Raw genomic sequence first — 18,450 nt, 5'->3', positions numbered from 1 at the left:
GCAATACCCGTCCATTAAAAAAAAATTATGTTAAACAACCTTTAAAGATTGCGGTGGACAGCATTACGAGTTGATTGAACATTTTTGTACAACTTTCCTGAGCCAGTTCCCAGACGCTAGGGATTTAGAAGCAAAACTCCGAGAGAAGGCCGTACCAGCACATGTTCAGATCCCGGCTGTATGTAAAAGAGTGCAGATTTCCACAGCGCAAACCTTACATAATTTCCAATACGAAATATTCCTGTTTTCAATTTTTTTTCTAACCCAAATAGTTATGATAAAGGTCTGATCGATAACAATTATAGACTGAAATATTTAGGTGGAATTGGCCGTGTTTCAATTGCGCTCGTTTAAAACATTTCAGTATTATTTAGAAGCTGATCATTACAAATTACTAGACGTCATCCTTAAACCTCTGCTATTTTCTACACATCTGGCTACATCGTTTGTGTGATGTTAGTGAATTATTTCACACGGTTTTTTTAAAAAATCGATGAAATAACTTCCATACGTGCATCCAGAATTGAAGTGTTGGGCACAAAGTGTGCACTATGAGCCTGGGTGGACTCTCTATTTTAAAGCAGTTTATACACTGTGTTGTGAGAAGCAAACACGTTTCTCCTTACGTGGCCTCTGCCAGAGGTTAGATATTGATTCTGTCTCAGCACCAACTCGGGGCGGAAACGAAAGGGGAAGCGGGGTGGGGAAATGTCAGGAAAATGCTGAAATCGGATCGCCATCCTTTGCAGAGAGTTCTGCTGATCGTCGTATTTAAGACTATAATTGGAACGATTTGTACGTGGGAGTCAGAACACGGCCAATTTGACAATTTTCACTTTGGGGAAGAGGTAACTGGACCAAATATCTTTTCGCCGGCATGGGGGAAGCCAACTGGATCTGGGCGAACATGTGTAATAATCAGCATAATCAACAAGTAATGCGATCTGATGAAGAAAAAGGATTTGCCTGGCAAATTACTGATAAAATCCGTTTGGCCCTTGCGCCGGGGCTCTGCATCCCGCTTGTCAATGGCCTCGCAACTGTATAAGGGTCAAATGACTTGACGGCTGATCTGATTTGCTAATTAGCTAAGAGGGTTAATTTTAGGGAATAAACAATTTCGACTTTAGTACTATTGGGATGGAGTTAAAAAAAAAACAGAAAGCAGGGGAACAATTGCAAAATAGGGCGGCAAGTCGTGATGAATCTGCATTCAACATTCAGCGACTTGTCCGCGGAATGTGACTATGAAACCTTTTCACAGGTTCCTTCACCTGTCACAGATATCCCCATGAAAATAAGATAATAAAATTAGCAATCATTTTACCTCTCGGAACGAGAAGCTGATCATTTCGATCTGAAACATCGTTGTCTCGGAGAGTGTTTTTTTTTGTTAAGTTTTGACAGCCATCCGCGTCTTTCCAACTCCAAAGTGATACCTACTAATTAAAATAAATGAATTACGGCAGTAACATACATGAGGGTACTGCGATAATTAGAGGATTTTCCAGAAACAACGCCAAAAGCGAACTCGTATAATTACAGCAAATTATCGTTGTTCCTCCATCCCCTTTATTTTGGGAAGGAGGGAGCTGAGCAAAATGCTGATCCTACACTGGAGATTGTAATTACATAATTCTGTATGTTTCTGCGCGACTTTAAATACTGACAGTATTTTCAACAAATTCTGCCCATCCAAGTATCTTTTTTTTTGTTTCGCGTGTGATTGCTTTAATAGAGATCTAAACTCTTGGACGAAGCGGAGGTAACACTGGAAGAGCTCGCCGTTCTGCTCCGGTTCAGGTAGGGGAACAAGGGTTTTCACTCGGTCGCTGCTGGATTTCGTGTGTTTCCGATGGGAACATGCTTCGCTGCTCTGCTTAGGAGCAAGAGGGAAAAATCGGATTGCGCCCTGCCTTAAAAAAGAAAACACAAAATTTTGTCGTAGAATTTGGTCAATTGATCCCTTATTTTCTAGAGGCCAGAAAAGTGGAACTTGTGTCCACCTCAGGCTCCTGATTAAGGGTCGTAATTAATCAATTTCATGTTAAATGAATTCGATTTATTGGGATTGTTGGTCTCACTTGGTTCATGACGTGGTCCGTCTGTGAACTATCTTCACCATTTGCGTGATGTGAATTTTAAAGCATGTTTTAAACATATACCAGCAGACCAATCATCTCAAGCTTCATTGGGCAGAGCGCACTTGAAATTCTAAACAAAAATCAACCATTGGCTTCTTATCAGTCTGTGCTTTCTGAAGCGTGCTGTTGAAAAATAAACATAATTCATTTCGACATTTTTAACTGCTTTCACAGCTCCATGTACAGTCTAGGATTTATTTTTAAAAAAAGAACAATAGTCGTTTAAGTCATCGCGTCAACCTGATGTAACAAAAGATCGCATTAAATTTGTTCAATTATCGTTTTAAAAAGTGAAAACCAAAGTATTAGTCGAGATGATCTTCATCAATAAGCTTACTGGTAGTATTTAGAATTACACTGACAATACTGTTAGAGAGCTGAACCGACTTCGTAAGTTTCATTAACATTTTCCTTAAAATGGTAAATGATTTCATTCTGCTTTTACATGATGCAAAAAGGTGCTTTCCTTATGTTATTATAATTTGCAGAGGATACAAATACTTGCCATCCATACCAGAAGGAATCTAGCCACCCAAATGAATCAGATTGGAAATTGACGCGGAAGAAAGACTAATGCAGGAGATTTAAAAGAGATCCTTTTCATTATGCAATTCTGAGCCAGTATTACAGCCCAAACAACATAACTATGGACTTTGGTCTATAAGAGCCAAATTTTTCGAATGATACATATTTTTAACCTAAATGATAAATCACCTTCCCATACACATTACCAGGCCCGAGGCTGTAAATGTTTTTGAAGAATAAAGAAAATAAACTAAATATCTGGAGGACTATAATCTCCCAACAAGGTATTTCAATGAAGTTTCAAGAAGTAAAAATAAATTGTCTTTTGCCATTTCTAAAGACATCATATTTTGACGACGTGCCCGTCATTTACAATGGACCAAATTCATGTAGCCTAATTCTTCAGACCAATGTGTTTTTCAGTATTCTGACATAGGAGATGGGAATAATTTGTTACCTGTTTCTCTTTGCCCTTGAACTGAGTGACTTGATTGGCCTTTGCAGTGGCAGTCAATCACATTGATGTCGGTTTGAAACCACACATAGGCCAGTCTATGGAAAGAAGGTAAATTTCCTTCCTTAAAAGATGGCAGACTTCCTTCCTTAAAGGGCACTAGTGAACCAGAGATGAGTTCATGTAACAATTGGTGATTGCTTCAAAACTCACTACTACTGAGACTAGCTTCCAATTCGAGATTTTGATTAATCAAGTTTAAATTCCACCCATGGTAGAATTTAGCCCATGTCCCCAGAATGTTAATATGGCACTCTGGATTATTAATCAAATGATATCATCATTATGCCACTGTCTACCCATAACTTCTTAATTAAAAGAGAAATTTCAAAACTTTCCCAACACTGTGAAATATTGAAAAAGCATGGAGATGTCTGTATGTTAGTGACACATATTCTCAGCTCATGGACATATTTCTTGGTGTGTATGAATTTTCAGTTTCATCTTTGCATGAATTATGTTTTATTTCAAAAGCTAAAATGTTTCACACATAATATAACTTAAAGGAACAAGTGTTAGAAATCAGACTGCTGCTTTTGTGAACAGTTTGTTCTATTATTCTTTTATTCCTACCCTTTCCTTGACATTCTATCTCCTCAATTTCAATGGAGAACTGCAGATTAAGAAATATAGTACAAAAGTTGTGGTTGCTGTGTGATAGGACTTTGCATCCCACGAGCTCGTGCTTGTACTCAATATAATAATCTCCTGCCTTGGTCATTGACAACAAAAAAATGGATACAATTAATCGTTCAGCAACCTGACTGTATGCTTTGTGTTCCTGTCATGACTTTTCCTCAACTGTTCATGATTAGTTTTGAAGTGCAATGTTCTTTTCAGAGTTAGCATGCAATAACTCACTTCCAATCACATGCTGCAGAGTTTATGTGAAGCTGGTACGTCCTTAATACATTTGATGAAATGAGAAAGGAAATTCAGTTTCCAGAACATCCTGAGGAGGGAATCTTACCACCTTTAAAAAAATTTGAGAATAATGTTTAACTTCAACGTCCATTTTCATTTTGTTCAGTTTGCCTACTGTTGTTTTATTAGTTTTGCTTAAAATGGAAAGGGGAACTAAACAGGAGAAGTTACTAAGCTTAATAGTGTGAGATAATTGAATTATCACTTGGGAAAAATGGGGTTCTTCAGTTATATGGATTCATCACCATCACATCTTTGGGCACAGTGTCTCCTCAAAGTCAACTAATAGAAATAATCTATTTTGCTTTATTCTGTCAAAAAGAGAGGTATCAGTAAACTTTATTAATATCTTCAGTCACTTATGTTGCCACGGCTTAATGCTTTGAAACTATTGGTTTTAGGCAGTCAAGAAGCTGACATTTGGCGTAGGACTCCCTTGATGTGACACCAGGATGTTTTTCCCTGATAACATGATAGGTGAGAACTCTGGACAGTACTTCTCTATTCAAAAGGTTACAGGTTGAAAACTTATAGTTTCACATTTAAGGGACCTTTATACAAAATATTTTCCCTCATACCATAATTTTAAAGCTTGAAACACAATAAAGGGAAAAATGAGATTGAATTTGACCTGATATTTTGATGCAAAATGGTTTTGAGCTGGATTCGATGCAAAAGCAGCATCAGCTTTCACTGAAACTAGTAATTAATTTAATCCCTGATGTGTGAAATCCCATTAATGCTGTCTCACATTTATTTTAAACTAGCAAGCAGGATAGTGGACATTTAGTCTGCAAAGTTCAAATAAGTGTACTTTTCTTATTGGCTTTTTGTATTATTTGATATGGGAGTGGACTACACTGTCTCTTCAAGTTTAGAAAACAATGAAAAAGCATTTTAAATGTATGCTTTTTCAAATCTTTGAGGTTCAGTGTGAACGAGAGTTTTTTTTTCCGATTTTGCTGGCTTCTCATTCATTTTAAAAATGCATTTTGCTTTGTATTATTGTTTCCACTCTGTTGAAAGCATTTCTTTGAGGTTGGGTATATGGTTTTGGTGTGAGATTAAGTATAGTTTAGAAAAGACTGTTATAATTATAAAATTATGCTGTTTTAGACCCATTGTGAATGTGCATTTGCGAATAAAACCAGATACTTGCCACCCTGTAATAGTTGATAGGTATTGTGCTGGAATTAATTAATAAAGGGTGCAGTCTTCAGGTGGAGTGGATTAGAAAATCTTCGGGCATATAGATTCGTATACTTGTAGTGCCATCCACAAACCTGTGCAAGATACAGCAAGATACAAGAGAGAAGTTGGGAATTGAAAGTCTAGATTTAGCATGCTGTCCTTTTATCTATTGTCCTTGTTTTTCTAGTTTAACCAACAGTTTTTTTTCTCTATAGTGCTCTGTTTGCCTTGAGTGTCTAAACAAGATGTGTTTGGATATGATTTAGTCCAGTTCCTAGTACGAATGACTTCACAACACAACCTACCCACAATTCAATCTAAATAGCTATTAAGTTGACAAATTCAATCACACGGTCACATACTCTAGGAAATAAAAATGCTGCAATGGTTCCGTTGGAGGGAACCTTCTGAAGTTTGAGGCCCCCTGAAGGAACAATAACTCTGGTTTCTATGTACCAACCTTGAAAAGATGTTAATTTTCATAGCACTTGTAATGTTGCTACATGTAGTAACTATTTCTATGAACGTTGTTGTGACTTACATATATGAACTAATATAGTTGACCTGGGTTTGCTGGATGGTGGCATTTGCTTGAAACGTTTCATATTGCCTTAAACAATCAACCAGTCACTTTGGAAAGCTAAGGAAATTTCAAATTAAATAAGAAAAAGCCGGTTCTCAGCCTAAGGTGTTACTGTGCAACAAGCATAGTAAAGTAGACTATCAAAATACAAGAAAAGACTAGAACCAAATATGTAGTTTCATATTGACATTCCATTTTATATAACCCCTATTATTTGAAGTCATGACCTTTAGATTTATTTTTATCTGCAGCTATTTTAATAAAATATTTTAATTATTTCACTTTCTCTGCCATCTTCTGGCCAAACATATGGGTATGTCTCTCCCAATCTTATTGTCAAACTACTTTCTGTAGGTGACAAAAAAGTTCATTACTGCTTGAATTGAACATATATCTGAGGATAGGGCTTATGTTTATTCAGTGTTTACCTGGTGCAACAATAACTTGTATCTATACAGTATATTTCAGATAGTAAAGATATAGCAAAAAGCTTGCAGAAGCATTTTCAAACACAGTTTAACTCAGTAGAAAGAGATTTAGACAGATGGCAAAAAGCTTAGTTTTAAGGAACGTCCTAAAGGAGTGCTCGAGTTTGAGTGGGTTAGGGAGGAAATTACAGAGATTAGGATCTAGGCAGCTGAAGGCACAGCTGCTAATAGTGTACTGTCGAAAACTGGGACATGTTCGACGGTAATGTTGGAAGAACACGGAGATCTCAGATGGTTTTAGGGCAGCAAGAGATAACATAGACAAGGAGACATGTCACCTTGGAAGAATCTGAAAACCAGCATGAGAATTTTACAACAAAGGGATTGCCAAAATGAGATTCGCTGTAAATCAGTGAGTAAAGGGATCATCAGTGAACACTATTTCGTGCATGAGAGGATATAGGCAGCAAAAATGTAGGTCACCTGAATGTTACAGAGTGGAAGCTTGGCCAGGAGTGCTTTGGAATTATTCAAGTGTGGAGGTAACAAAAGCAGTGATGAGCTTCAGAAGTTTGTAGAAAATAATGTTCATGAACTCTGTAGCACAGTATGTTCATGTTCCAAGGTTTGACACTATTTCATCATACAGTTGTTTAACAAAATAATTTTAATAGCTTCCTATTGACTAATTTTAAAACTTCATAAAAATGTGCTGCTATCAATAAAAGTTAACTGTATTATGATAATTGATGCTTTACACAGAAACCCAGATGATTCTTGTTAATAAATAATACTTAAGAATATAGGTGTTTTTGAAATGTTTTTACTCAGATCGTGCCAAATATTTTATTGTTTTCATTCCTTGTATAGATGGTCTGTGAATTGCAAATTTATTTTAATGCGACCACTAAGTTTAATTTTTTAAAACTAAATTTTTAAAATATATCTAATTGCTGGATGTGGCAGATATTTCAATCCAAGATTAATTTTACCATACTTCAATCTTCATTCCTCTTATGACATCCAATCACCCTGACTTATGGAGATTATGTGGTGCACTTCCTGTACATTTTCAAGAATAAAAATGTAACTTAATGTTTGCAGTGGCCATAATTCATAATAATTACATTGTGTATATTTATTAAGATAAAATAAAGTTATATTGTAACAGAAGTGTAAAACACAATTGTCCCAGCCAGCTTTGGCATAGTGTAGAAGATATCATGGCTACACTTGCCTATGGTGAGCAATCGTTTGAAATTATACTGTCAGGAAGATGTGACACAGAAGACAAAGAAACAGAATATAAAAATATAAATCCCCCATCACCTCTCAAAATGTTTTCTCTCTGCATCCTTTTGCATATGATATAAGTACTACTGTTAGAAACCTGAAACCGTGTTGTGTACCAACCTATCCTGTCAGAATAGAAGTATAGAATCATGGAAAATGCAATCAAGGTAGTGCTTTTGGCCCTACATGCTTACTGTATCTTCAATGTGATCATTTGCTAATTGTGCAACTCACTACCTTTTTTCTACTTTCATCACATTCTATTTGTTCCCTTTAGCCCTAAGAACTATATGTAACCCCTCCTTTTTTGGCCTGAAATGGGCAATAAGGCAGGCCATGCTATTGTCACCTTCATCCCACAAGCAAATCAAAAAATAACACAAGAGAGAAGGGAAAGGAAAGATGTGCTGACACTGGAATGAGATTCTAAGTTTGGGAGAAGATTTGTAGCTCGGGTGCTCGTTATTGTGGTTCTGTTCGCCGAGCTGGGAATTTGTGTTGCAGACGTTTCGTCCCCTGTCTAGGTGACATCCTCAGTGCTTGGGAGCCTCCTGTGAAGTGCTTCTGTGATGTTTCCTCTGGCATTTATAGTGATAAGTATCTGCTGCTTCCAGTTGTCAGTTCCAGCTGTCCACTGCAGTGGCCGGTATATTGGGTCCAGGTCGATGTGCTTGTTAATTGAATCTGTGGATGAGTGCCATGCCTCTAGGAATTCCCTGGCTGTTCTCTGTTTGGCTTGTCCTATAATAGTAGTGTTGTCCCAGTCAAACTCATGTTGCTTGTCATCTGAGTGTGTGGCTACTAAGGATAGCTGGTCGTGTCGTTTTGTGGCTAGTTGGTGTTCATGGATGTGGATCGTTACCTGTCTTCCTGTTTGTCCTATGTAGTGTTTTGTATAGTCCTTGCATGGGACTTTGTACACTACATTGGTTCTGCTCATGCTGGGTATTGGGTCCTTCGTCCTGGTGAGTTGTTGTCTGAGAGTGGCTGTTGGTTTGTGTGCTGTTATGAGTTCTAGTGGTTGCAGTAGTCTGACTGTCAGTTCAGAAATGTTTTTGATGTATGGTAGTGTGGCTAGTCCTTGGGTTGTGGCATGTCCTCATTCCGTTGTCTTTCCCTTAGGCATCTGTTGATGAAATTGCGGGGGTATCCATTTTTGGCGAATACGTTGTATTTTTGGCGAATACGAGAGGTGTTCTTCTTCCTCTTTTTGCAGTTCTGGTGTACTGCCATGTGTTGTGGCCCTTTTGAACAGTGTCTTGATGCAATTCCTAAGGGAAAGACAACGGAATGAGGACATGCCACAACCAAAAGGACTAGCCACACTACCATACATCAAAAACATTTCTGAACTGACAGCCAGACTACTGCAACCACTAGGACTCATAACAGCACACAAACCAACAGCCACTCTCAGACAACAACTCACCAGGACGAAGGACCCGATACCCAGCATGAGCAAAACCGATGTAGTCTACAAAATCCCATGCAAGGACTGCACAAAACACTACATAGGACAAACAGGAAGACAGCTAACAATCCACATCCATGAACACCAACTAGCCACGAAACGACACGACCAGCTATCCTTAGTAGCCACACACTCAGATGACAAGCAACATGAGTTCAACTGGGACAACACTACTATTATAGGACAAGCCAAACAGAGAACAGCCAGGGAATTCCTAGAGGCATGGCACTCATCCACAGATTCAATCCATAAGCACACCGACCTGGACCCAATATACCGGCCACTGCAGCGGACAGCTGGAACTGACAACCGGAAGCGGCAGGTACAAATCACTACAAATGCCCGAGGTTACATCACAGAAGTGCTTCACAGGAGGTTCCCAAGGACTCAGGATATCACCTAGACAGGGACGAAATGTCTGCAACACATTCCCAGCTCGGCGAACAGAACCACAACACTGGGATGAGAATAATGGAAATAGGAGGATTTCATAGAATATAAGCATCAGCACAGGATCTTTCGGCCAATTGGTCTAAAATGATTTGCTTTGGTTATACATAATTTATGTAATTATATGCCATTCTAAAATGGAATGGGAAAATATATTTTAAAATTCAACATATGTTAAACACGTTCAACATTTTCTGGCTCTGATATTTTCTCATTAAAAATTGAATGAGATCCAATGTTCGATTAATTATTTTCTTTCCTAATGCCACAATAGAATCGATGTATCAATAACAGTTAAATAATGAGATCTACAATCTTTTTATCGCATCTTGTCTACATTCAAATTATTCCACATTTGCAGCTATAAAACAACTGAGGCATTTTGGGTATATTCACTTGACCAAACCACTTATCACACAAATTAATTGATTGTTGACATTGATCATCGTATCTGTTGAGCCCAACAGCCACTAACATGAAGTAGGCTTTCTACTTTCTTACAGTATAATATTGCACAAGGACTCTACAGTCCATAATTGCTGTTACTGCTGCTGGTTATTTCAACCTCCCACTTTTAAATATCAGCCATTGTTCAAGTCTGTTACCTTTACTACAATTGTCTAAAATTGACAGTAAGTCATTCTAAGATATTAGTTTAAAAATCCCAAATTACAATGAATAATTAATTCAAATTTCTGATTGTGGTCTCGATGACTCCAAGTATGTTGCTGTTAACTATTTATAGAATCTAAAAACATGCATAAAAGTGAAATCAATGCATCAGTTTTTCTCCAGCCGCCTTGCAAGTGCCTGTTATTGTTTATTCTTTTAAGGAAGGAATCATCAAAATGCGCTTAGATTTCTGAAAATCTACAAAGTATTTTTCATTATGTTGGAAACATTGATCTATCAGAAGAAGGGATTCTATTGGGCAGCAGCCAATAGTCACTGTCACTGAAAGACATAAATCTGTGCTTGATTTACTAAGATTCAAATTGCTACTTCTCCATGATTTAATCAGTTTATTGTTAAATTACATTTTAAGACTATATGTATGTTTAATAAACAAACACCAATAACACAGTGCTTGGTATCCATTGGGAAGAACTTGAGAACCTCATTCATGCCCTTTGCTAAGTTTTAAATACATGCTACAATACTTTGCATGGTTCCATGAATAATCATCTAGGACCTGCTTTCAAGCAGAGAACTATATAAGTACAAAGAGTATTTTTCAATTTTTCTTTGGGCATTATGGTTTTGGTCCTGTTAGGACTGTGAGAATATCATGTGCAAAATATAACTGGACATGGTTGAATGATGTAGAAAATAGTGTAAGAGTAATATTCTAGATTTTTCTTCTTTATAATCTTCAATTTGAAACTATATAAATGAACCACACACACATAGACACGTATATATCTGGTATTCCTCCACTCTAGCTGGTGGAGTTCGTTTTTGGATCAGATTTCTTTTCAGAGCCAGGTATTTTAAATTAGCCAGCATGCAGTGTAACAACATGTACCAATTTCAGCAGGTGCCTGCTGTGTAAAATGAAGCCCTACGATGTAGCCAGTTGGCGAGCAAATGTTTCTTTGGTTGGCTGAACAGTCATTTGGCTGAATCCATTGGTTTAGCAGTCACTAATCTCTCCAAATGTAGAAGGAGATTCATCCAGTTCTTGTAGTTCAACATTTTGGCTATAAGCATTGATCTGGACATACATTCACTCAAAAATGTACAAGTTTTAAGACTTTTTTTTCCTCAGGATTTTGCTCAAACCTGTTTGAATATCACCAACTGCAAACTCTTTCATAAAACAATGCATTTAGGCAATTTTGTTAACATTCTTGCTTTCTAAAAATAATTTGTTGATATATTTAAGTTTGATAACTTGGTGCAGTTTGATTAATATAGTTCAAAATCAACTTATCGTGAAAAAATAAGCATTTTAATTAATTATGTGTTACCCAGTTTTGTATAACTGAAAATAAGTTTAAGAAATTGTACAAAACCATTTGATGGTTATTCTGGGGGACAATAGTGATTTTCTTAAATTGATAACTTAAAGGTAAAATCACCATAGTTCTACAGACCATAGGTCTGCTTTCTCATTAGTGACAGTTAGTGGTTTAAACTGAGGGTAGCTACTTCTCAGGCAAGGGAGATGTCGAAAAGGAGAATCTTTTAAGGTAACTTCAGCTGGTGCAGGAATTGAACCTGTGTTGTTGGCATCAATATACATCACTAACCAGCCATGGAGCCAAAGTATATGTATATATAAGTGTGTGTATACGTGTGTGACACATATATTTGTTAAAAAGCTTTCAAAACAAACCCACTAGTATCCTTATACCCAAAAGAAAAAGTATTATTGTTTGCCATTAGAAGTAGGTGCAGTTGAGGCTTGCCTTGTTGGGGAATGGTGACTGATATAGAGGCTGGCACAGGAATCGCATGTCATTGTGACCACAGTACATGGGAGTTCATTTTAAAAGAAAGAATAAAGGGGGAAAAGAAGAATATGACCATCTGTTAAAAATATATTGCCAATAACGACTGTTAATAACCAATTTAATCACATGCTGACATGCACTTGATTATTATATAACTTACTGTTCAGGTTATGTTTGGAATACTCAGTGCAGCTCAGGTTCAGTACATTTTCAAAATAAAAATTGTTGCGATGAAATGGGTTTAGACAACTGGATTTTCAATTCATTTGATCTGGGGAACACAAACCTCTAAATTCTGCAAGGGAGCTAGTGAAATTAATTTCCTTTTATTGAAGAAACGACAATTAAAAGAGGACTTTATCCAGATTCTATGATACTGAGTGACAAAAATTCTATAACCGCATTTACGTTATAGAACTGAAACAAACTTGGAACTCATTAACACAAAAGTAAGATTAAGGTGGAAGAGAAAACTGAAGATTTTTTCCACAGTATTGAATTTGTAATCTCCAATTGGAACCTGTTATTCAGCACTTGCTGCTTCATTTGAATAAGAGCTAGTTAAATGTTTGACTAAATTGAGACTAAAATGATAAGTGCAGCAAGTATTTTTTCCATTATTCTTTGGGAGAGTGTGGTTTTGGTCCTGTTAGGACTGTGAGAATATCACTTGTAGAATAAAACTGGTTACAGTTGAAAAATATAGAATATAATGTAAGATTAATACCCATTTTTTTCTTTATAATCTTCATAAGCCTGGAAAATTTTTTTTTTACAAGCATGTTGTCAGAGTTGGAGGATTTGAGCAACAGGGAGAGGCTGAACAGGCTGGGGCTGTTTTCCCTGGAGTGTCAGAGGCTGAGGGGTGACCTTATAGAGATTTATCAAATCATGAGGGGCATAGACAGGGTAAATAGACAAGGTCTTTTCCCTGGGGTGGGTGAGTCCAGAACTAGAGGGCAAAATTTTAGAGTGAGGGGAAAAATTTGAAAGGGACCTAAGTGGCAACCTTTTTATGCAGAGGATGGTGGTGTATGGAATGAGCAGCCAGAGGAAGTGGTAGAGGCTGGTACAATTACAATATTGAAGGGCCATTTTGACAGGCATATGAATAGGAAGGGTTTATAGGGATATGGGCCAAGTGCTGGCAAATGGTTCTAGATTAGGTAAGGATATCTAGTCAGCATGGACGAGTTGGATCAAAGGGTTTGTTCTTGTGCAGTACATCTTTATGACTCTCTGGGCTATTATATAAATTTGAACAAGCGATGATATTGCAACTCATTAAGCTACATTAGTAATGTTACATTTTGTTGTATTTTCAATTAGTATCATATAGAGTTTTTCACAAGCACTTTATACTCCTAAAGTTTTCTCATGCTTAATTTGCCACTTCAGGTGAATGGGTAGCAATCATGGCAGTCTAATTCAGTATCTATACATCAATTGTCTCTGCTAGTTCCATACTTTCTTCAAAGTTGTTTGAAGGATAGAGTAAATAGCCTGACTCGCTCCATTGAATTTCATATTATAGATGACGTATTAATCGCACAATACCAACTTTTCACTTCATGTCAATGGAGCTTCTTCTTTTAATACACCAACAAACTTATAATCTTAGCCACTACTATTTTTTTACAAAATAAAGAATAGTAACAATGAGTTGGTTGCTTTAAAATGATAAAATGAGACAAATTTGTTGAATAAAGTTTTTAAATCAATTCTAACCCCTTTAAAACATAGGTACCCTGTCAAAAGGCTTTTTCTTGGCTCATTTAATGTATTTAGCTTTGTTCTGCATTCCCACTTTACACAGTCACCTTGTGTCATTTTAACACTTGTGTGGTCTGACAGTCCTGCTGACTAGGAAAGATTATTTTAACACAATAGGAATATTATGTCTACGCTTTCATTTAATGTGACATTTTAGAACTTCTAAAAGAGCAAAGTTATTAAATTTCTTCCTAAAAGTGACTCTATACACTTTAACTATTGCAGACACAACATTTAAATTTGTGGGCTTTGTTAATAGTTTTAAATATATATTTTTATTGAAAAATAGATTTTTTTAATATTACAACAAATACAAAACAATAGAATCCAAAACAATACAAAGAAAGAACACAATTCTTTTTTAAAAAACCCAAATGCCTTCATGTACAAATGTACATATAACAATATATTTTTAAAACTCCAACTAGCTACTTAACTTAATAAATAATAACGAATAAACAATAATAATACAGCTTAGCAAAACAAAACACTAACTCTTGAATATCAGCAGCATTAATTTTCACATATTCATACATTCACAATTTCCCCTCTCTGGATATTGGACTCGTAAAGCTCAGTTGTTACGGCTACATAAAAGCCCTATTGGTGTGGCAGACAAATCTGTGTCCAGGTATTCCAAACATTGGCCACCACGTCTTATAGAAATTCTCAGTTTTGCGGTGTATCATACTTGTAAGAAAATCCAAGCGAATATGCTCCATTACAATCTTACGCCAACCCGACAGGCCCAGGGGATTTTCAGGCACCAGCCTATCAAGATATTCTGTTTTGCGCAGAAAGTGAAGATGTTGAAAAGGTTTTTTTCTTATGCGCATCTACAGGGGATATACTAGGCAAGACAAGAAGAAGAGATCAGGTCCTTCTCCACCCTTACATCAAACTCCCCTCTATTGCACCTGCCACAGCGCTCCAGTATGTTTGAAGCCGACCACAGGACGAGAGACAATGGGTAAGAATGCCCATACTAACTCCACACTTGGGGTATGTTGAAGATGCCCCTAGTTTAAATTTTGGCAAATGATCCAGAGCCACAAGGATCCTGTGGAGAATCTTCAACTGTAAAGCATGGGTCCCAGTGCAAATTGATATCTTTCTTGCATTTTCTCAAATATAGTCTGATGCTTGTGAGGAGACCTCAACACCTAGCTCTTTCTGCCACACCCTGCAAAGTCAATCGAACTCATCTGAGGGCCCCGCCCCCCGTTGATGATATAAAGTGCTGACATAAAGCCTGTCAATATTCTTAATAATTATTGTTCTAGTTATTGAATTTCAAACACACAGTCTCATAATTAGGAGACCAGCTCTGACAGAATTATACCTCTGTTCTATCCTCACTAAGTGCTTTGAATGCAGGTTTAATCAAGTACATACAAGATCAAAATGACCGGCAGGTTTGCCTGCTGCTGTCTTGTATTATTTTGCACAAGAAATTTACACTTAAGGCCTAGTTTCAAAGAAGGTGTATGTTAATGGGGATGTGGTAACTAAATGATGACTTTACCAATTGTGGTCACATTGCATGGATAAAAAAAAAATCAGTTTGAACTTGCAGCAAATAGTAGTACAGAGTCATAGAGAGTTATATGTTCAGGTGAACAATACACAGTAATAGGTCTGGGACTTTCAGGGAGAAAGTGAAATAATAGGCCCTTTCAGTGTTATGCAGCATCTTGAGAAATATCTCTTCAGCTTACTTGCAGGCTGGGATTAATATGTGAGGAAACAGCCTCCTTCGTCCTTAGTGCAGCTTTTTGCTGTGGATAGCAGAAGTTCAACATATTACTTAGAACACATTTGTTATTGGGTGTGTATAAGCATGCTGAAATGGGTCAGTGTTCTTTCACACTGTCAGGAATGACATGTATGTGAGCTTGAGAATGGAAAAAAATGCTCCATGATTTGACAATCAATGCAAATGCCTGGCCCTTAAAAACAGGGTCAACTTGTCAGCTCTGAGTTAGCTATGCAAACATAATAATTCTTAAACAAAATCTCCTCTTTAAGAAATGACTTAATACCATAAAAAAATTAAGAGCAACGTTGCAGCTTAGCTACCAAGAAGCCTATAGAATTGTCAGTATCAACTCCTGCCTGTCTGTGGTTTGTACCTTTCTAAGGAAATGCAGCTGACACAGTGAAAACAAATGCAAAAAATGGATGAAAATTGAACATCCATCTGTATATTCCATTTTACAATATACTGGTGCTTCAACATCTTGCACTAACACCTCCAGCTTTTAAAAGCTCAGTAACCACAAAGAATTAAATTATAGACTTTGGTTTGTTCTGTTCGTTGTTTTATTTCCTTTAAAAATGTTTAAATATAAATGCTAATGATATCATTAAGGCAATGACATTTTGAATTCAAGAATGTGAGTAAATTAAATAAATAACTAGTTATGCCTTCAGAAACCCAACGATGATTTAATGTGTGTTGATGATTCATCTCAGTATGTGCTAAGTGAGCTATATTGAGGAGTTTGGTAACTCTTCTGCTCAGAAATGTCATCACTACAAACTTTTGAACAAACAGTTCTAAAGACATATGTTTCTGCATTTAAAAAAATGTTCATGTTAATTATATTTTGTATTTTGTTTCCCTGTGGTGAGATTCTTTAATTTCATCATTAATGCAAAAATGTTTGTTTCTTTTAATGGAACTTAATCTTTACATTTTTTATACAATCTAAACAAATCAGGAAAATGTAATACCATATGTCTGATTTGTAATGTTATATGGCACTGAATTTTGCACTCTGACATCTATAGTTCCACAAATGTATACTTTTGACATCAGGCTGTGAGCATTGTGTCATTATACTGGGTGACAAATGAGGAGGCAGACTTCAAAATCACAAACCTGCCTATCATTTTGAATAGTCTAATTGATCACTGTTTAGCCTTGTTAGCAGTCCAATTAACAATAATTATATGACTCCAAACCCATAATAAATCACCTGGTCATGAGACACACCTGGTGGGCATTTTATTGTCATTATTAGTTGAAAAGATGGATGCAAAGACTGGGGATGGATCTATGCCTGACGTAAAGCAAGAGAGTAGTGTTATTCCAGCTCAGCACTGTCCCCATGATCTGTCCTATCTGCCTATCTTCCTTTCCAGCTATCCACTCCACCCTCCTCTGTGACCTATCACCTCCATCCCCATCCCCATTCACCTATTGTGTACTTTATGCTACTTTCTCCCCACCCACACCCCCCTCTCATTTATCTCTCCAACCTGCAGGCACCCTGCCTCTATTTCTGATGCCCAAAACGTCGATTTTCCTGCTCCTTGGATGCTGTCTGACCTGCTGTGCTCTAATCTAGACTCTGGTTTCCAGCATCTGCAGTCCTTGTTTTTACCTAAAGCAAGAGAGCAGCTGACAGGCATTTTATTTGAAAATCTTTGGCATGTATGGACCTCTGAAAATTATTAAAGTGTTTCTCATTACAAGTATCTACAAAGTGGTTGCACATTTTGTAATCTAGCATCACTGCAACATTGGTGCTGAGTTCAAAAGAGGCATAGTGGTTTTCACTTGGAGAAACCTCCACAAGTGAGGGGATGACAATATGAAATGGAAAAGGAGAGGGAGGAAGCCAATTGACCAGGGACAGAAGTACAAGAAGAAGGCCGACATGCTGGGGATTGAGAGGCTGCTGGAGGTATGCCACCACAGGCACAGTGACACAGAAGAAGACCATAACATGATAATCCTATATATGACATATCCACAACTGAAAGAGAGACAGTGCCTTTCATAAGCTACTGTGAGATCTCAGTGTGACATACTTGCCCTAGACATCACATCCAACTGTGAGGGAGACAATTGATGTCAGTGACATTTCAAACTGTAGTGGCCCTAACCTTTTTCATCAGGGGTGTATCAAGCTGTCCTCCAGTGACCCAATTGGTTAAAACAGCACACCAATGCATTCATGTTTTTACAATTGTCATGTTTCCCTACGCTGAGCAATTCATTTACCTTTACTACTGGAGATGATAAAAAGAGCCAGAGGCTTTGCAGACATTTCCAAAAGATCAAGGCATCATTGATTGTACAGAGACAAAAAGGGTGGCACTGGAAAAGCACAGCTGGTCAGGCAGCATCTGAGGAGCAGGAGAGTTGACATTTCAGGCATAAGCCTTTGTCAGGAATGTGAAGGGGGAAGGGGGATGAGAGATACATAGGGGTGGGGGGGGGGGTAGGGCTGGGGTGAAGATAAGTGGGAACGCAATGGGTGGATGCAGGTGGGAGGTGATTGTGATAACTCAATGGGGAACTTGGAGCGGATAGGTGGGAAAGAAGATGGACAGATAGGATAGGTCAAGAAGGCCAGAAGGAGGGTTGGATCTGAGATGAAGTGGGGGAAGGGGAAATTTGAAATCATTGTTTAAGCCATGTGATTGAAAGGTCCCAAGGCGGAAGAATAGGCATTCTTCCTCCAGCTGGTGGATGGATTTGACTTGGCAGTGGAGGAGGCATGTCGTTTGAGGAGTGGGAGGTGGAGTTGAAATGGTTAGCTGCAGGGCAGTGGGGTTGTTTAGTGCATGTGTCCCAGAGATGTTCCCTGAACCATTCCATGAGTCACCATCAAGGCACCAGCAGGGCATCATTTATAAACAGAAAGAGATAATGCTCACTTAATGTCCAGACAGACAAACGGCAAA

At 37.5% G+C, this 18,450-nt stretch overlaps 1 protein-coding gene across 3 annotated transcripts in view; it reads left to right on the top strand.

Moving 5' to 3' along the window:
• Positions 1–18,450, top strand: part of pitx1 (paired-like homeodomain 1) — a 48,109-nt gene that overhangs the window by 2,122 nt on the left and 27,537 nt on the right. The window contains exons 2-3 of one of the 3 annotated variants that reach the window (XM_072590686.1): positions 1,739–1,803; positions 4,509–4,584. The exons of 1 other annotated variant lie outside the window; for it this stretch is intronic. In XM_072590686.1, coding sequence (XP_072446787.1) covers positions 4,560–4,584 — 25 coding nt within the window. In that variant the 5' untranslated portion in view covers positions 1,739–1,803; positions 4,509–4,559. The remainder of the gene's footprint in view (positions 1–1,738; positions 1,804–4,508; positions 4,585–18,450) is intronic. One more of the 3 variants, XM_072590688.1, reaches the window with a different exon arrangement.

Source organism: Chiloscyllium punctatum, chromosome 20 (genome assembly GCF_047496795.1).
Source record: "Chiloscyllium punctatum isolate Juve2018m chromosome 20, sChiPun1.3, whole genome shotgun sequence".
Lineage (NCBI taxonomy): Eukaryota > Metazoa > Chordata > Chondrichthyes > Orectolobiformes > Hemiscylliidae > Chiloscyllium > Chiloscyllium punctatum.
The sequence above is the reverse complement of the archived record's forward strand: the minus strand, read 5'-3'. Positions and strand labels throughout refer to the sequence as shown.